The 21,166-nt window shown below is 38.0% G+C and overlaps 2 protein-coding genes across 2 annotated transcripts; both read right to left on the bottom strand.

Moving 5' to 3' along the window:
- Positions 1 to 8,419: 8,419 nt before the first annotated feature.
- On the bottom strand, positions 8,420 to 9,924 carry LOC145124443 (protein ROOT INITIATION DEFECTIVE 3-like). The gene has a single exon (XM_079059763.1). The coding sequence runs from the start codon at positions 9,727 to 9,729 to the stop codon at positions 8,509 to 8,511; it is 1,221 nt and encodes a 406-aa protein (XP_078915889.1). The 5' UTR covers positions 9,730 to 9,924; the 3' UTR covers positions 8,420 to 8,508.
- Positions 9,925 to 10,012: 88 nt separating this feature from the next.
- LOC145124444 (protein trichome birefringence-like 41) lies at positions 10,013 to 14,405 on the bottom strand. Its single transcript, XM_079059764.1, has 5 exons — positions 14,046 to 14,405; positions 11,082 to 11,259; positions 10,807 to 10,982; positions 10,574 to 10,732; positions 10,013 to 10,447 (listed from the first exon to the last, which is right to left on the bottom strand). Exons 1-5 carry the CDS (start codon positions 14,315 to 14,317, stop codon positions 10,162 to 10,164), a joined length of 1,071 nt encoding a protein of 356 aa, XP_078915890.1. The 5' UTR covers positions 14,318 to 14,405; the 3' UTR covers positions 10,013 to 10,161.
- Positions 14,406 to 21,166: the final 6,761 nt, after the last annotated feature.

Here is a 21,166-nt window from a genome sequence, read left to right as displayed (position 1 = left end):
ATCCCTACAATCACACACACCTCCCTAATGGGGATCGGAATCAAATCTATTGGAAAGGACACCCCAAAAATCTCCAACTCACACCCTCGGTAGACTGAAGAAGCAGAAACCCCGTGTTCGTTGGCGATGGAGACTCGCAACGGACACTCTAACTCGCCAACTGGCACACTGAACTCCCTACTAAACGACTAAGATACGAAGGACCGACTCGCACCCGAGTCAAATAAAACCAAAGCAGGCAAAAAGTTCACTAAAAACGTACATATTCACAGGTACGACAGGTAAGCGTAAAACAAATACAATAAATGAAATAAAGGATAGAAACATACCAGCAACCACATTTGGTGTTGCCCTGGCCTCCTCCGCTGTAAGCTGGAAGGCACGCCCCTGAGCCTTCGGAGGCTCTGCCTTAGCTGTCCTCCCATCATAAATCCTCAATGTAGCTGTCGAGGGAACCTGCGTCAGCTTAGCGGCAAGCAACGGGCAGTTGGTCTTCATGTGGCCAACCTGATCACAATGATAACACAACCTCAAACTCGGAACTGGGGCGGCCTGGCGACAGTCCTTCGCATAATGCCCCTCTTTTCCACACCTGTGGCACCCACTACCAGCTCTACAAACCCCAGAATGACTCCTGTCGCACTTTCCACAAGTACGGCTCTGTTGACCCCCAGTCCTAGAATCAGCGGTCTTAGACCGCTTAGGCGCCGACTGCGACTGTGTCGGGGCCTGCCGCTGCTCCCTCAACTGCAGCTCAATCTCCAACTCACGCCGCCTAGCTGCCTCCTGCAACTCCAAAAGAGTATCACATCGCTGGGTAGATACAAATTGACGGATGTCAGTCTTGAGCATGCTCAGATAACGGGTCATCTGAGCCTGTTCAGAAGCAAACTCTGGGCAGAACATCGCCCTCTCTGTGAACATGCGAGTGATCTCCGTCACCGACTCCCCCTCCTTTCTCAAACTCAAAAACTCCTGAGCCAATCATTCCCGCTCGACCCGTGGGACGTATTGGGCGCGGAACATATGCCTGAACTGTTCCCAAGTAATAGCAACCCTCTGCTCATCGGTGTACAACCCTGTCGTCAACCTCCACCAGTCCTTGGCCCCAAGCCTCAGCATGTTCAGGGCATACCTGACCTTCTGGTCAGTAGGACATGAGCACGTGAAGAAACAGCCCTCCACGTCAGATAACCACCTCATGGCTCTAATCGAATCCTAGGTACCATCGAATGTCGGGGGCTTCGTGTTATCGATGTCCCGGTACTGGAATCCCCAACTAGCTCCACCTCCTCCTACCGCTGTTACAGCCGATGCAGCTGCAACGACAGCCGTCTCTGCAAGGGTTGCGTAACGCTCGTTGAAGTACTCAACCGTAGCGGTCTTAATAGACCCAAACATCTCCGGCAGCTGTGCCCGGAACATAGCAGCAACCTCATCATGCAGGATCTCCCGAATCCTGGCATCCAACTCCTCGGTACCCGTCTTCACCACAGGCTCAGGTGCTGTGGGCCCCTCCTGGCCCCCGTCTCCTAATCCTGATCCTGAACCGGATCCAGTCACAAAGCGTCTCGTCATCACCATTCTGAAACATACCTCAAGATATCAGATAACCCACATGAATAATTGGGAACCAACCCCCAACTAAACCCTAAGGGTTGTGACTTCCATGATATGCGTGTGGGTCCTGTGCTTTCAGTAGTACGGGCCCATACTACCTTCCACACCTAGCCATATTTGTCTCAAGTATCACCACAACACCCCTAACAATATACATAAGCATAGCGAGCGCTCAATCCTCACTCCTAGAGGAAATCTAACTGTCTCACAACTGACCTACCGGTCCCACACAACTCACCCATCCATGAAACTTCCAACAACCCTGTAGCACTAGTGTATGCTAGCCATACATAATGCTGGACCCTATAGACTTCCGAATATCCAATCCTACCCTAAACCCTAATCGATAAGAACAGAGCATAAGGCGAAATCAAACATTCTTAGGCTATAAGATCTTAATTATGTACAGTCGTGATGCATACACAAGTAACTACAGTAATGGTGTCAATCTCACATAAAGAAACCCTAGGCTAGCAGGCATCACGAAATCAGGCAATTCTATCATGCAATTCCTGAGGATCCCTAGCCTAGTACTAGCATGCTGTTCTAACATATCATAATATCAAATAAATGTACGGTATTTTGGGATCTACTTACTGGCTCCGGCTGATCGTACACTTCGCATCCTCCTTTCTGATTTTGAAAACCATTTAAAGTTATTTCGAAAATCTTTTTCCTTAGTTTGAGACTGGATTCACATGAATGTTCCTCCAATTCACTCAAACCAAGGCTCTGATACCAACTTGTAACACCCATAAAATTCAAGCCAATTTAAAACTTTTAAAACATTTCCAAAACCATTAACCATTACAAAACTTGTTTTCAAAATGTATCATATCAGAGTATCCCAGAAACAAAGTCATAAAAAGTGAGGAGGTGTACGATCACGCCTTCGCCTTGTCGCGATCCCCTGATGTACCTGAAACAATAAACTGAAATTGTAAGCCCGAAAGCTTAGTGAGTTCCCCCAAAATACCGATACACATACAATCCACATAACCATGTCAGCAATATCATAACATAACAAACCGAACAACATGTAATGGGTCCACAACTCACAGACTGGATTACCCCCTGGGCCCACAGTGTGAGTCTGGATTGCCTTCCAGGCCCACAACTCACATCCGGATTACCACTGAGCCCACAGTACGAGTCTCCCTTAGCCCGTATCTGGAATGCTCCCGGGTTTGTTGGTTACCACACGGTGCAGTATCACCTCAACCCATCCCTCATAACATATCAACATATAACATAACTATTGAGCATGCAGATAATCATATAACAACACAGGTAGTCCTACAGATCTACCTAACTGCATAACCACTAGCATGCAACACTAACTCATACTTAACATCTAACACTGCTAGGATAACATATCCAATGGGCCGGCCTTGGTGCCTTAGACCCCTTAGTATAGTGAGGATAACTCACCTCGCAACTGTCGACTCGAAAGACAAGCTCAACCTCTCGGATCACCAACACGAACTCCACCACCTATAGTTATCATCAAACCATATTCATAAATCTCCAATTTCCCAAAATGCCCCCAGAAGTCCACTAGTCAACCATTGGTCAAAGTTAAAGTCAACGGTCAAGGTCAACAATCCATGTTGACCTCAACTCGTCGAGTACCCTTAGATACTCGTCGAGTTCCTAGCATAACTAGGCAACTCGCCGAGTCATTATAGTGACTCGTCGAGTTCCTACGGTTTGCGACCGTAACCTCTTTGGCCAGCTCGACGAGTTCCTCTTGCAACTCGCCAAGTCCATACGTGTCCAAAGGTTGGAAAACCCTAGCCGACTCGCCGAGTCACTCATCTGACTTGTCGAGTCCACGGCAATCTTCATCGGACTCGCCGAGTCTTCCATGAGACTCGCTGATTCCCTTCAGTCCTTTATCCATACAGAGTCTTTTAAGCCATGCAAGGGCTCCAAATCGTAGATCCAGCTTCCCAAGGCATGTTTATCACGTAAAGTTGCAAACTTTACGTGCATGTAAAGCTCTATAGTCTTAAAATGACAACACCAAGCTTTTAAAGAAGTCTCACACTTGAGGAAAGGCTCATACTTGTCAAAGTTGATAACTTTATGGATCTAGAGACCAAAGGAAGTCCAGATCTGAAGTTGCAACTTCAGATCTTGGCTCAAACACAAAAGCCTTTCCTAAAACCCACCCAAAAAGAGGTTAAAGATGAGATGAGCCAAAGAGACAGCTTAATACCTTCCAGAGAGTGTCAACTGATGTATATATTTGCTTCCCACGAGTTCCTAGCTTCGATTTTACTTGTTTCCTCCAAGTGTTCCTCACCAAGATCTCTATTCCAAGCTCTATCAGACCAAAGAAACACACACACGATTTAGGGTTTAAAGATGTCAAGAAGCTGTAAATGGGAGGCTGGGGGAGGCCAATGATCCTTTATATAGGGTGCATAACCCCGAAATTTAGGGTTTCATCTGCCAGCTCCTACTCGTCGAGTCCATTCTTGGACTCGGCGAGTAGGTCACTAAAATACGTGGACCAACCCGCTGCTACTCGACGAGTAGGGAAACCAACTCGTCGAGTAGACCTTGAAATCAAGAAAATCTTATATATAAATCAATACCTGAGAATCGGGGCGTTACAACAATCGTTTAAGCGATTATTTGACAAGTAAAGGTTACAAAAATAACACTATTTGTCCATGTGTATTTATTAAGAAAACAACATCTGGATATGTGATCATAGCAGTCTATGTTGATGATCCGAACATCATTGGAACGAATAAAGAAATCCTTGAAGTGATTGAACTTTTAAAGAAAGAATTTGAAATGAAAGATCTTGGAAAAACCAAATATTGTCTTGGTTTACAGATTGAGCATATGCCTAACGAAATACTTGTGCATCAATCAAATTACACAGAAAGAGTCTTGAAACGTTTCAATATGGACAATGCAAATCATTTAAGCACTCCAGTGGTTGTTAGATCATTAAATATTGACAAGGATCCATTTCGTCCATGCGAAGAAAATGAAGAAGTTCTTGATCCATAAGTACCGTACCTTAATGCAATTGGAGCTCTTATGTATCTTACCAATTGTACTAGACCTAACATTTCTTTTCGCTGTAAACTTGCTAGCAAGATTTAGTTCAGCCCCAACAAAAAGACACTGGAATGGAATCAAACATATTTTTCGGTATCTTCGAGGAACGAGTGATTTAGGGTTATTTTATCCTAACAATTCAAAACAAGGCTTGATTGGTTATGCAGTTGCAGGTTATTTGTCTGATCCTCATAAGGCTAGATCACAAACTGGATACATATTCATGAATGGAGGTTCTGCAATTTCCCGGCGTTCTCAAAAGCAAACACTTGTTGCCACATCCTCAAATCATGCTGAAGTAATTGCACTAAATGAAGCTAGTAGAGAATGTGCATAGTTAAGATCGATGACACAACTAGTTTTAACTTCATGTGGACTTGAAAAGGATATAGGTCCAACTTTAATTTATAAAGATAACTCAGCACGTGTCACTCAAATGAAAGAAGGATATATCAAGAGCGACAGGACAAAACATATACCTCCAAAGTTTTTGAGTACACTCAATAGCTGATAAAGAACCATCAAGTTGAAATCAAATATGTTCAATCCAGTAACAATGCAGCAGACCTTTTTACGAAGGCGCTTCCTACTGCAATCTTCAGGAAACATGTCCATGGCATCGGAATGCGACATGTGCATAGAATATAATGTGACAGATGTCTAAATAAGGGGGAGTCAACTATACACTGCACTCTTTTTCCTTCGCTAAAGTTTTTTCCCACTGGGTTTTCTTTAGCAAGGTTTTTAATGAAGCAGTACATCAAAGTTGAACGCTAAAATGATGTCATCCAAGGGGGAGTGTTGTAAATAATTGGTGGTGGTGTAAATAATTGGTGGATGGCATAATAATTGGTGCATGGTAAATTTGTCAACATTTCTAACTAGTTACAATTATATGTTAGTAAAATTTTTAGTATAAATACCCCTCCATTGTAAAGGATGAGATATACCAAAAAAAGTTATAAGAGATATAACTTTCATATTCTCTCTAAATATTCTTTCTTCTCAATTAAAGTTCTTATCAAAGTTTACTAGTTTGGTTTGGTTTAAAATTACATTAATTACGCTTAATTCATAATATATATATATATATATATATATATATATATATATATATATATATATCATATCATATCATATCATCATATCATATCATACTATATTATAAAGGAAGCATTTTTCCTTTCACCACATTCATTTGAAACTCCCATGACTTTTCAATTTCTTTCTAATAATAATAATTATAAGTTGGTTAATAATGTTAAATAAATATCAAAACTAAAGTGTAATCATATATAAACTAAATTTCAATATTAAAATAATATCTTTACTTCTACTTATAAAATTATATTTTTTAACTTTTAACATATTATACTTAATTTATTAGTTTTAATATATTGTTGGATGTAAATCATTATCATTTTAAATATACAATTTTGGAACAATTTGTATAAAATACTTAGATTATTAATTTAAATATAACATTACATGGTTAACTTAAATATAAATTTTAGTTTAACTTAAACAACCCAAAAACTATTTTGTAAATAGTTAAATGTGATAAATTGTAGTGTATTTCTAATAATGATTATAAGTTGGTTAATAAGGTTAAATAAATATCAAAACTAAAGTGTAATCATAAATAAACTAAATTACAATTTTAAATAATATCTTTACTTCTACTTATAAAGTTATGTCTTTAACTTTTAACATATTATACTTAATTTATTAGATTTAAAATGTTGTTGTATGTAAACCATTATCAGTTTAAAACTACAACTTTTGAACAATTTGAACAAAATACTTAAATTGTTAATTTAAATATAACATTACAGTGAAATTTAAATATAAATTTCAGTTCCACTTAAAAAAACCAAAGAATATTTTGTAAATAGTTAAAAGCGATAAATTGTAGTGATAAATGAAAAAACTAAATTATAATATCAATTTAACTAAAATATTTCCTAAATATATTTTTATAATCGTTAAAAGTTTTTAAATAAGTAGCTTAAAATAACTTACAATAACAATAGTTAAAAATAACTATATATAAAGGATTTTATTGTTACATTTAAAATCAAAAAACAATGTTTTATGTTTTAAATAATTATAATGATAGAAATTAAAACATTAAGCAAATAAATTTTAAAAAATTAATTAACAATAATAACAACTATAAATAACATTAAACCATATATTATATTTAATTTTATTCATGTGTAACTCGCGGGTAGAAGTTATTCAAACGATTAAAATTATGCAGTTATAATAGATGTATATATTATCATATAATTCAAAAGAATCAATATATTATATCAATTTAATATACGAATTATTATATCAAATTTAACAACAACATTACTGTTATATTTAAAAAAACAAATATTTGTAAAGACTTCAACTATATAAGTGTTTCTGTGCAACGCGCGAGCATTCGCCTAGTATGTATATATATATATATATATATATATATATATATATATATATATATATATATATATTGGATTTTTTTATAGTTAGATGGCGATAAATTTTGGTTTGGATGTACTTTCCTAATCAATTTCAAATTCAAGATTAAGTTCAATCACTATTATAAATATTTGGTTTGTTTTCCAAAGCGATCATACCCATTATTAGTAAGAAACTGAACAATCTCGAGAAAATGGACCAAGTGAAGCTTAAAAACAATACACCGATTTCTTATATGTACTTTTGACGTCATAAAATAAACCTTAATTTGGATTCTCTGAGAGTTTTCGTGATTCTTGTCAATAGCCATTGAGACTATTGATCCTTCATCAAATTTGAAGTTATGTTGTTTCTTGAGTCTTCTTCCCGTTACGTTCTTCGTTTATCCATAAAAACCTCTAGAAATTTCTAAATATGCTCCATACCATTCCCCCTAACTTTGAGAAGAACTCAACCAGCCACCTCCTTTTATGGGAAGTACCTTTAGAGATTAAATGTATTGAACAACTTGCAAATAGACAATGTGCTAGGAAGGTCAACAATATATGTGTCATTGTTGATGTTTTGCAATATTTTGTGAACCATGACCTCGTCCACGTCTTCATATGTCTTTGAACCTATATGCTACTTTGTCGTTGCCTTGTACATTGCATTGGCTAGAGAAATATTCTGCATTCACTTCTATATGTATTTTCTGTTATTTTCTTTATTGAGATAAAAAACGTATGAATATCCATGTCGCTATAATTTCAAAGATTTAGTTAATACCGAACAATTCGACAAGCACATATTATGATATGATATTATTATATACCTTACACAAATTAAAGATTAACTTAATATTTTTTTTTATACAGGTATTATGTCTAATCATGACATATCCTCTCTAATAAATGAATGTTTTTTTTTTTGCTACTTATCACACTATCATTCAATTTTCCAAATGTCATATTGTGGTTAGTTTTAATTAATTTTTTTTCACATGTTATTTTATGAGTTTTTTTTTTCTATTTTATTAAATTCAACATAATATAACAATTACAATAAATGTATTAAAAAATGGATATCAATTTCATTAATAAACTTACATTTTAATTTCAAAATTCCTAAAATTAAAGCTCATTAGTTTTTTTTTATTTAAATTTAAAAGATAAAACATTTTCATTATAATAATTAATTATTTTTCTTATTTTCTTATAAATTCAAAGTTTTTAAATATTTTATTTAATTTTTTTTAGATTAACCCATATAATATATAATTCATACAACTCCTAGCCACCCAAAAAGTATACTCCAATTTAATCCATTATAAGTTCATTAAAATAATGAATCTAAATTCTAGTTATCATTGGAGTCGTTATATTTGGCAATTGCTTTGGCCTCCCGGAGCATGAGTTTCAACATCTTGTCGTTAATCTCAATTGCTGACTCAAGTTTACTAATCGCCCTGCTCCGGTCTTCCACAGCCCCTTTCAACACTTTCTCTATTTCCGCCACCTCCTTCACCGCCTTACCCAACTCCTTCCCTCCGCCATAACCACCGCATTCCCCACTTCCAACCCATCTCTTTCCAAAACCACCACCACCTTTCGCCACCACAACTCCACTAACTCCTCCAATCTTCTCACCGAATCCACGTATCATCTTACCACTCTCCACCTCCCAGAGACAAAGTTCACCATTTTCAGAAACCGTTAAAAGAATCCTCCCGTAACTCAGCATTTCCATCGCCACCACTCCTCCGCCGTGCATCCCGCCACACACCACCGTCTTTCCACTTTCTGCAACCTTCTTTCTCGTCTCTACTTTAAGCCTTCTTTTGTATATCATTCCATCTACACCCGCAGCGAACAACTCCGTCTCCGACGGATCCAACACCATGCACCACACCTCGTTGGGGAATCTCACCGTTTGTAGATGGATCCCGTTCACGAGGCTCCACACCTTACACGTACGGTCCAAGGAACTAGAGATCATAAATCCACCGGATCTTCCCACCCCGGTGGTTAATCCCGTCACCGGTGACTCATGTCCGGTGAATCTAGTGAAACGGGAATATCTCGATTCTGTATCAAACGAAGCATCTAGAAGCAGGAAAACCGGAAGAATAGCAATTGTTCCATCATCACTTCCTGAGAGAATCAATGATCCATCACAATTGATCGCAAGGCAAGATACAGGCTTCTCATGAACCGGAAATGACCTAATTACATCTCCTGAATGCACCGATACCGAATAGATCTGACCTGAAATTCCGCCGGAAAATACATACGATCCGTCGACGGAAGCAACAAGCGGAGCTACAGGTTCTGGAAGAGGAACACTCTGTGTACAAGATGTTGACCACCAGTAATAGATGCGGAGATAGCCTGCACGAGTCTCCGGCGAGACATGAGAGGCGGCGAATAGGTCGTTTCCGAGAATGCAGATGCCGTTACGAGGACACCGGTCGTCATTGAAGCGACCGACAACATTTCCAGTGTATGGATCGTAGGCGGTGAACGGACCTTCAGGAGAGGCTGTGAGGACAATTTCCGGCAATGGAGGTGGCGATAACATTTACACAGAATCACAGCATCGATGATGGACTAGCAAACGCGATTTATAAGTAATCGACAACGACATCATCGTAAATCGTAACCAAATTCAAAGCTTTTCACCTTTTCGTCTTTCTGAGTTTCTACTTTTTGGGGACAAAGATGAACAGAAAGTGTCATTGGTCGTCGTCGACGACGTCCAGGCTCATGGTTGCATGAGTTTGAATCAGACAACACGAAGCTCAATATTGACGATAAAATTTTATTTCTTTATAAAAAATATAAAAAGAATGGAATATTTGCCATTTAATTCAATGACAATTGTATATATTTTTAAACAAAATTACAATAATGCCACTTACTCAGGAAATACCCATTTGGGATATTTTATGCTATACCATATTTCATTATTTTCTATATATAATCCAATAATTGAATATATAATATTCATTTTCTAAAACATAAGATTGTAAAGTAAAAGCGTCCATGTATCTGGAACTCCGGCGAGGCACCAGTGGCTGCAATCCACCACTCCTAAGCCGTACGCCGCCGGATGTCCGTCTTTCCGCAGCAGTGAAAGGTTAGTAATGTCGAGCAAAGTCACCGGTTTCTTGATGGTTTTGAGTGAGTTCTTGAGAACCTTCAACGCCGGCGGCGAAGCTCCGGGATAGGTAGAGCTCAGAAGAGGAACTTTCTCGCCGGAGCAGGATTTTGCCTTCGGTTCTCCCCAATCGGTGCCGCTGTGTAATTCCAAAATTTTCAGATTTAGATTTTGACCTAATTATTCTTCGTAAGTTGTACTAGATGCATTTCGAATTGTACCATAAAACTTGAAATAATTTTTTTTTAAAAAAAAAAAAACTTACTTATAATGAGAAGGCGATATTCCTTGAAAAAACACTTTTGTTTTATTCTGAATAATATTTTTATCAACCCATTGACCCCATGTAGTAATGGCTTTTCCAAAAGCGACTACACGATCCATATCCTTGTATATACGACTTCCATCTTGTATATAATCAAATCTATATAACTTTTTTTTTATCAAAAACTGTAATAAAATATTTTTTATTAAAATACAAATAAAATAAAAACTTACGGTTGGCTTGCTCCTCTGCGATTCCACCAATGCCACGTGTTGAACACAAGGTAATCAACGTTCAACCACAGCTTGCCAGCTGTCAATGTATCCAACTTCAACACCCTCCCAATTTTTTCTTTCACTATATCTACTAGGTACAAGTTGTGATGGTATATTACTTTCACCTTATAATCCTACAATTATCATAAAAAAACTCATTACAAAATATTTCAAGATAGTTTTTGTTTTGAGATTAAAAAAAAATGAGGTTGAATTTGAATATAAATATATACCGTAAATGTGTAGGTTGTCATGTCTTGAATTAAGGAGATGTTAACAGCGTAATTTGCAGTTGGCACTGATGAATGAATCATGCAGAGCAACGACAACCATTGGTTTCGACTGAGTGAATCTCCTACAAACATTATTGTTTTCCCTCTTAGTTTTTGTAAGAAGTTTCGACCATCAAATCTAGTACAAGAAGGGGAATATATTAATTAACATTCTTAATAATGGATTAGTAGTTTCATTTATATCAAATACAAGAAAATATATTCATCATTAGGTTTTGTACATATTTTTCTATTTTCTAAAGAGGCAAGCTACAAGTAACAGTTAATACATTTTAAAATATAGATATTATGATTTTGGGTGAATTTATAAGTTAGCATTTGTATAAGTATGACTTTACTTAGTAAGGATATTGGTAGACACCTTCAAACACAAATATAAAAATCTTTCAATTCGTTGTAAACAAAAATTATGTTTTATCAATGTTATAACATGTAAAGACGAGTATCCCATCATTATACTTTGACTAAAATTTCTTTCTAAAACAAAAACAATTTGCTAGTTGTAAAATGGACCCAATCACATGCATAATCACATGAAGGTGTTTCATAAATCACATCAATTTTGGTTTATAAAAGTTTGATTAAAAAAAGTTTGGTGTCAAATATGGATGCCTAAACTTTCATTCCCATACTCATTGCATTAAAAAATGGTTGTTATCAATCAATTCTTCATCAAGAAACTCGAAATAAAAGACAACCATTGCTTGTGCCCACAACCACAAACCATCACCAAATGAACTTGAAATGACAAGCTTAATATATCTAAGAAGCCCCACAATTAATTTATCGTTATATTAATTTCCGCTATATCAAGTTAAAAAAACTTTAATAATTCGTACTTTACGAGATATTTCCGTGTTTGATACGAAAACTTTCTTACTTTATATTTTTTTATTTTAAAGATACATTGTATTTTTTTCAATGAAAATGATATTAATGTATATCTTGCTCTTTGTCACAATCTACCTCACCTATCAAGCCCCACTAATTTCTAGTGTCAACCTTAGTCCCATAAAGGCTAAAACCATCACTATCCATATTTTATTTTCATTATCTAATATTATATACCAAATAAATTGAGCTTTTATTAAACTTTTTATATTTTTTTCTAAACATATAATTTAATAAAGATATCTTCAGTTATTCATTAAATATGTATGATATAGCTTATAGCATGTGATCTCAATTAAAATTATAAATAGGGTCATTGTTATAAATGGTAACAAAGTATTGTTGTTTTTCATAACAAATCATAGATATAGAGAATATTGTCGTAAAATATGCAAACATAACTTTTTTCATAACAAATCATTAATACCATTATTTCAACGATACTTTCTGAACCAATATGAAGAGTTTATTACCAATTTATGATTTATGATGATACTTTTTAAATAATATTGTTTTATAAAACCAAATAAACTGTTATTCTCTAATATTTTTAATCTTTATAAATATAATTTGGTTTTGAAGATTTATGTATTATTTTAAAAATAAGTTGGATTTAATTTGCGAGGGAAATAAATAGTAGAAAAAAGATGTAGAGATCGAGAAGACATCCTCCGTGACAACTCACCTCGTACATTGTGCCATGCTTTTTTCGTTGTTTCCTTCCTCACATAACCCTTTTGTCGGATTTTAATTAATATATTATCCGTACTAAAAATTTAAAATATTTGCTAACAATTTACTACTAAAATTTTTTTGTTTTTTTATTTAAAGTTTAAACGCATTTTAAGAAATATATAATTACTTCACAAAATGAATACTATACTTTTTTACACTTGAGAAAGTAATATAATAATTGCCCATAAAACGAACACAACCCTCCCCAATCACATTTGAGATCTATGTCCTCAATTTCATGTTCACAATCATTTCCTTTTTATTATTTTATTTTTTTCTCTCTCTCACAAGAAATGTCGGTGGAAAATTTTAAATCAATGAATAAATTATTTTCCATCTTAATATTATAAATATTTAAAACTAGTACGAAATAAAAATATATAAGGATAAATAATAAATTCAATCACATTTGGTAACTTTTTAATATCGCAAAATAATTGATTTTATAGGATTAAATCACTAGTTATTAAACAGTGAGATTGAAATTATGGATAAATATTCTTGTATTTATTGCTACTGTATTGTTCATCTTTACTGCTTTTCTGTTTATTTTTTAATTAAAAACAATTAGTTAAAATAATTAATTACTTAAAACAAAATATAAATTAATATATAACGTTGTAGGTAATTTAGTAAATTATGGTAATTTTTTAATATCTTAATAATAATTGATTTTTTAAGTACCATGTTTTTCAAAATCACATGATACCATATGATTTAACACAATAAAATTATTAATTTCTGGTAAACAATGTTTTGAATCTAATCATTGAATAAATTATTCATTTTACAGACAACTATTTGGAACAATAATCAACGATTTTGGACACAAAAGCAAGGATATATGTTTTAGTATTCTAATTCTAAACTTTCGGATATATGTTTACTTTCTTTCTATATTTTTTAAATATAACAATTAAATATTAAAAATTAAAAGAAATTACGTCTTAATCAAATCAAATCCATAAGTAAAAAGTTATTAACAGAAAAGGAATAGTTTCACCCAATAAAATACACACATTGCACACACTAATTCCCTTTCTCAAATGACAGCTATGAAGCACCACCCATTTTCAAGTGTGGGGGACCAACTCTTGGTGGAGGGAAAACGAACCACCGCCAACGACAACCATTAACAATCACCAATGGCGGCCGTCGACAACAACCTCCATCAATAGCCATCAAAGCCCCAGATATACACCAATAACATTCATGAACAGTAACTATCAACATAAATAGTAACATTCAGATGATCAGATTGATAGATGGAGGAAGTACCTGGATAACCGGCAGTCATGGGGTTGCCATCGGTATTTGAGATACAATCGGTCAGGGCGGCCATTGTTGACGCAGTTGAACTCCTTTTCAAGGAAAGGGCAGGTGGATTCATTGTAGAGTGGATATGTTTGATCCAATACCCAATTTCCTTCGAACAGATCACACCCCATCATTGCTTCGTCGGATTTGATTGCTCCGAGTGCCATTAATGGGGATAGAATGCTAATAATCACCACTAACAAACGCAAATCACTGTTTACCCTCAACTCCATTTTCAATCTCTCTCGCAAAAACCAGAAATTGCAGAGAGAGAAAGAGAGGGAGAATGAGGAGGGAGGAATGAAAAACACTTTTTGGTTTTCTGGCTTATTCTGTTAATCAATGTGGACATGGGTATTTATAGGTGAGGTTTCCATGTGATTATAATATTACAATATTTATTTCATTCTTATTAAGTGAAAATTTTAAATGCATATAGTGATATACTAATAAATTTTATACTAGTATTTGGAAATTAAATAAATGATGTATGAAGAAAATATTAGACATGGAAATTGGTTGAACTGTGTGATAAATTTCATTCATTGTGTTAATAATACAACTCTTTATAGTTTTGTTGACCAATTTGATGTGTTATTTTCTTACATTATGTATTCTATTAAATTTAATGTTGCATCTATAATTGTATTTTGTAGGAGTTACATAAGATATTATGACCTATTAATTGTAAATTTGATGAATGAAGTTTTTTGAATTTGTAGATTTATAATAATTGTTCTGTAGTGATAAATTATGTCCTTTGAACCAATATAATCATTGAAAGGGTAAAATATGAAATAAAAGAATAAATACTAAGGGGCTGTTTGATAGCTGCTGACTAAGTTAGATCTGACTGAGTCAGAGCCCTGACCGGGTCTGAAGCTCTTACTGAAACATATTGTTTGCTCACACCTCTGACTGGATGTGTTAAATGTTAAATATGACAATTTTACCCTTTTGTTCTGTATCATAATTATTTTAAATTAACATGTAAAATGGTTTGAAACTTGGTTGTTATTCACCTACAAACACACACACACACACATGTTCCATATTTTTGAAACTTGGTTGCTACTTTTTCAATACTCTTTTTCTTCTGTTAACATCAAACATTTTTAACATCAAAATTAGAAATTATATCTAATTTTGGCATTGTACTTTGAGATTGTATCAATTCACCAAGTTTATTATTCATTTCCACTAAAATCAATCATACAACTCAAAAGAACAAAACTATGTATAGCATATGATTAAAATAAACTAGAGAATGAATGTCAATATATCTTCTTGAGTCACTCGATTTATTCTCTAATGCCTTCACCACATCTCTAGTCTCTTCAACATCTCTTTTTCATTGCTCCTAGTACATATCAAACAACATCTATTTTCAGCAAATATTCAACAGATAACATAATTTCAGCAAATATTCAACATTCAATTTCAAAAAACGAAAAAAAAAACAGAATTTTTTTTTGAAAATACAACTATAAAGTTCTGATTTCAGCAATGAAAGTTCAAGAATTCATAATTTTGCATCTAATTTCAGATTTTAGCAAATTAATACAATCAAAAACTTGATTTATACATAAAAGAATTTGATTTTTGCATCTAATTCAGATTTCAACAAAGTAATACAATCAAAAATCTGATTTATACAAACAAATAGCATCTATTTTCAGATTTCTTCATCTAATATCAAATTTTAGCAAAGTAATAGCATAAAAAAAATCTGATTTTTGCATCTAATTTCATGTTTCAGCAAACAAAGAACATCTAATTTTATAATCCAGAAAACACAACGTGTAATTTCATATGTTACCTCGTATTAGAAAAAAGAAAGAAAAAGAAAACAGGAGAATAACATGTATCAGATTAACGAAAAGAAAAAAAGAAAACATGAAAAAAAAACTTACAAGTTCGATATTGCCGTCGGAGTTGCAGTAGGAGTTGCAGGTGGCTGACGATTCGCTGGCAAATGGCGGAGGAAGGCAGTGGTGGAGGTCTACGAAGGGAAGCAGAAAAGGTAGATACAGAAGCAACGATGGAAGGGAAGAAGCGAGAAGCGTGTATAGTTAGGGTAAAAGCGGGAAAGGTTCAAAAATTAATCAGTCAGCGTTATTTTTTGATGGACTCGGTAAGAGGGTAATGGACTCTGTAAGAGGCTAAAGATGTTAAAATCAACCACTCTTACTAGGTCGAGTAAGAGGTAGCCTCTTACTGGACTCAATAAGAGGTAAATCAAACAGGTCCTAACTTGCTTTGTGTCCGTGCAAGGTTTTGTGAATTAAGGGCTAGATGTGACAAATGCTGAAAATAGCTCAAATGTAGTTGAAAGTTGGTTGAGGACTAAAGTTGTCAAGGTGCAACAACTTGTGGACTGGGGCTTACATAAAAACCCCACAAGTGTGTACTGATCATGCCGACGCCTTCCCGCGATCCTCACTGGTACCTGAAACACATAACACAAAACACTGTAAGCATAAATGCTTAATGAGTTCCCCAAAATACCACATATAACACATATCAGCGACTCGAGACTATAACTCTGTGGGCCTACTGGCCCTAACTCTGTGGACCCTCTGGTCCTAGCTCTGTGGACCTTCCGGTCCTAACTCTGTAAACTCTGGAATACACACAGCATAAATCACATAGAAATAATGCAGTGCAACACATCACATACATAGCATACAAGATACTCTGTCACATAACTCTACTTACCACTCATGGTAAAGTATAGTGAGAAGACTCACCTAGGATAACTCGGAAAACCTCGAACTCGGAAATACTGATCTAGCCTTCGCCTAATCACATAAAATAATTACTCTAATCAATACGGCTCTCAAGGCTAGGCTATTCCCTCTCTAAGTTCTCTCAGGAGGGGGAAAAGACCATTTTACCCCTCCAATGGCTCAAAAGCCCAAACATTGATTGGACCCTAAAAGTCAACGAAAGTCAACGGTCAACTTTAACCAGACTCGTCGAGTTCACATAGGTGACTCGGCGAGTCCAAGCGTGCCCTCTGGGTCTATCTAAACCTCACTCGACTCACCGAGCGAACCTTCCACCCGACGAGTCACCACTGGCCATGAATCGCGGGTCAACCCGACTCGACTCGTCGAGTCTCCTTATGGACTCGGCGAGTTCCTTCCATGGCAACACTCAAACGACCGTCTGAGGTCAGATCTGCTTCACCAACTAGTAGATCTGACCTTCTAGCACTCAAAAGTCACGTAAAGGTTCGAACTTTAGGCCCATGCATCACACTATCATCTCTAGATGCCAAAATGACCCTTAATATAATAACCTAGGCCCCAAAACTCATAAAGGATTGCATAAAGCTGAAGAATAGGGAATCTCTGGACCTCTCAAGGTCCAGATCTGATAATATTGTCACAAGGGGACATCACACACACTAGATCTCTTACCAAAGTGAAGAGATGAAACCTTAGATTCATGAAATCTTTTACTCAAATGAAGATAGACATGAATCCTTACCTCCCACAGCAGCTCTGAACGAAATGATGGAAGATTTGAGTCCCACAAGTCATCCTAGCTCGAAATCCTTCCTTCTCTTTGCTAAAACACACCAAGGAATGATGAATTAGCCCTCCTCTTGCACTACAAGCTTTCTCTCTGCTCTCTAGGGTTTCTCAGGGGTGCAGTGGCCGCAAATGAAGGCCATAAAGGCCTTTAAATAGGGCACAGGCCCCAAGACTTAGGGTTTCTGCCGCCAGCACAGACTCGTCAAGTCACCTAGCCGACTCGTCGAGTCCATTCATTAAATCCAGTCATCAATCGCGATCCTACTCGACGAATCTAGGCTCCGACTCGTCGAGTCCCCCCCTAAAACTCAAAATAAAAGGTTAAAATAAAATACCTGGGAATCCGAATGTTACAATTCTCCCCCACTAGAATCAGACTTCGCCCTCGAAGTCTCGCTCTGCAAACAACTCTGGATGTTGCTCCCGCATCTCCAACTCCAATTCCCAAGTCAACTCGGACCCTCTCTGATGTTGCCAATGGACCTGAACCAGGGGCACCTCCTAGTTCCTCAGGATCTTGACCTTTTGATCCCGGATCGCGATCGGTCTCTCCACATAATTCAGGCTTGCATCCACCTGAATATTCTCCAGCGGCACCACCGCCGACTCGTCGACTATACACTTCCTCAACTGAGACACGTGGAAGGTATCATGTATCTGGCTCAACTCCTCAGGTAGCTCCAAACGATACGCTACACTGCCCACCCTCGCTGTCACCCGGAACGGACCAATGTACCGGGGTCCCAGCTTGCCCCTCTTCCTGAATCGGATTACTCCTTTCCAAGGGGATACCTTCAGGAGAACGAAGTCTCCCACCTGGAACTCGAGCTCGGATCGTCGCCTATCCGCATAACTCTTCTGGCGACTCTGAGCTGTCAACAATCTCTGCCTGACCTGCTGTACCTGCTCTGTCGTCTGAAGCACTATCTCGGTGCTACCCATCACTCGCTGCCCTACCTCTCCCCAGCAGATGGGGGTCCGACACATCCTCCCATACAACAACTCAAAGGGAGTAATGCCAATACTCGAATGGTGGTTGTTGTTATAAGAAAACTCAGCCAACGGCAAATACGTGTCCCAACTCCCTCCAAAGTCCAACACACATGCTCGAAGCATGTCCTCGAGCGTCTGAATCGTCCGCTCACTCTGTCCGTCCGTCTGTGGGTGGTATGCGGTACTGAAATGCAGCCTCGTACCCAACTCCTCATGGAATTTCTTCCAGAACCTAGAAGTGAATCGCACATCTCGATCTGACACAATCGAAATCGGTACTCCATGCCGCGATACCACCTCTCTCACATACAATTCTGCCAGCCTCTCTGCGGAAGAGCTCTCACTGATGGCAAGGAAATGAGCGCTCTTTGTCAGCCGATCAACGATCACCCAAATTGCATCGACACCCCTCGCAGTCCTTGGCAATTTGGTGATAAAATCCATGGAAATCTGTTCCCACTTCCACTGGGGAACCTCAAGTGGCTGCAACTTGCCATGTGGACGCTGGTGTTCGGCCTTAACCCTGCGACAGGTCAAGCACCTCTCCACGAACCATGCAACATCCCTCTACATACAGGGCCACCAATAGTCTATCTTCAGGTCCAAATACATCTTAGTGGCCCCGAGATGGATCGAGAACCTCGATCTGTGTGCCTTCTCCATAAGAATGGTACGTGCCCCGCCCTCAAAATGGCACCCAAATCCGACCCTGAAAGGTCATAAGCCATCGGCTATCGGCAACGAACTCAGACACCTGCCCGATCACCCGCTCTCTCTTACAGTTCTCTGGCCTCATGGCCTTAACCTGAGCCTCCCGAATGGTGTCCAACACCGGAGTCATCACCGTCAACCTCAAACAAACATCACGTATCGGGGCACTCTCCGCTCTACGACTCAGGGCATCGGCTACACCGTTAGCCTTACCCGGGTGGTATAGGATCTCACACTCGTAATCCTTTACCACATCCAACCATCTCCTCTGGCGCATATTCAGATTGGGCTGATCCATCAAATACTTCAAACTCTTGTGATCCATGTATATGGTACACTGGACCCCATACAAATAGCGACGCCAGATCTTGAGGGCGAACACCACAGCCCCCAACTCCAGATCATGAGTAGGATACCTCGCCTCATGAGGCTTCAGCTGCCTCGATGCGTATGCTATCACATGCCCTCTCTGCATTAGCACCGCACCCAATCCCAATATCAACGCGTCACAATACACTATAAAATCCTCCATCCCCTCCGGAAGGGCTAACACCGGGGCTTCGCATAATCTCTGGTGAAGTGTCTCGAAGGAGGCCTACTGCTCTGGGCCCCAACTAAAAGCCACGCCCTTCCGGGTCAACCTGGTGATAGGAACAGCAATCTTGGAGAAATCTTTAATAAATCTCCTATAATAGCCGGCCAACCCCAGAAAACTCCTGATCTCGGCACCTCCCAACTCATCACCACCTCTATCTTGGCCGGATCAACCAATATCCCATTCTGATTAACGAGATGTCCCAGGAACTGGACCTCTTGTAACCAGAAATCACACTTGGAGAATTTGGCGTAAAGCCTCTCCGATCTCAGAACTCCAAGGATCTCCCTCAAATGCTCCTCATGCTGCTCTCTAGATCTCGAATACACCAGTATATCATCAATGAACACTATCACCGAACAATCCAACATCGGTCTGCACACCCTGTTCATGAGATCCATGAACGCCGCCGGTGCATTGGTGAGCCCGAAAGGCATCACCACAAACTCGTAATGCCCATAACGAGTCCTGAATGCCGTCTTCTGGATATCCTCATCATGCACTCTCATCTGATGATATCCAGACCTCAGATCGATCTTGGAGAACCAAGACGCTCCCTGAAACTGATCAAATAAATCATCGATCCTCGGTAAGGGGTAACGGTTCTTGACCGTTAACTTGTTCAACTCCCGGTAATCAATGCACATCCGGTGTGAACCATCCTTTTTCTTTACAAAAAGGATCGGCACTCCCCATGGCGAGCTACTCGGCCGAATAAACCCCTTCCCCAGCAGCTCCTGAAGCTGCAAGGATAACTCCTGCATCTCTGGAGGCGCAAGGTGATAGGGCGCCTTGGCAATAGGCGCTGCCCCCGGAACCAAATCGATACGGAACTCTACTTGCCTCTCGGGAGGCACACCCGACAACTCCTCGGGGAAAACATCCGGGAAATCACGCACTATCGGAACCTCATCGACCGATCTCGGTCTCTCCGCATCACACCTCGTATCCATCACGTAAGTGTTGGGTTTTAGTATACTACAACATCCTATGGTGCACATACAACCCTAAATACCTTGGATCTATGTTTTCTCTATTATACATGCAAATGGTTTCCAAGGCATTAAACCTATAACTAGCATGCATTTGACATAAACCATATAATATACTAGTTAGGGAAACATACCTTTTATGTGGCTTGAAGTCTTGATGTATTTGGCCTTAAGAGCTTAGCACCAATAGTATGAAATGCCTCAAATGGAATCACAACACACCTAGGACAAAGGTGGCTCTTGAGAGAG

Source organism: Lactuca virosa, chromosome 7 (genome assembly GCF_052849685.1).
Source record: "Lactuca virosa cultivar CGN04683 chromosome 7, Lactuca_virosa_CGN04683_v6, whole genome shotgun sequence".
NCBI lineage: Eukaryota > Viridiplantae > Streptophyta > Magnoliopsida > Asterales > Asteraceae > Lactuca > Lactuca virosa.
The sequence above is the reverse complement of the archived record's forward strand: the minus strand, read 5'-3'. Positions and strand labels throughout refer to the sequence as shown.

Coding starts and splice junctions, on each gene's coding strand:
- LOC145124443 (XM_079059763.1), bottom strand. CDS start 9,729: ATGTTATCGCCACCTCCATTGCCGGAAATTGTCCTCACAGCCTCTCCT.
- LOC145124444 (XM_079059764.1), bottom strand. CDS start 14,317: ATGGAGTTGAGGGTAAACAGTGATTTGCGTTTGTTAGTGGTGATTATT. Junction 10,983..11,081: donor TGACAACCTACACATTTACG/GTATATATTTAT, acceptor TGATAATTGTAG/GATTATAAGGTGAAAGTAAT. Junction 10,448..10,573: donor ATATCGCCTTCTCATTATAA/GTAAGTTTTTTT, acceptor GGAATTACACAG/CGGCACCGATTGGGGAGAAC.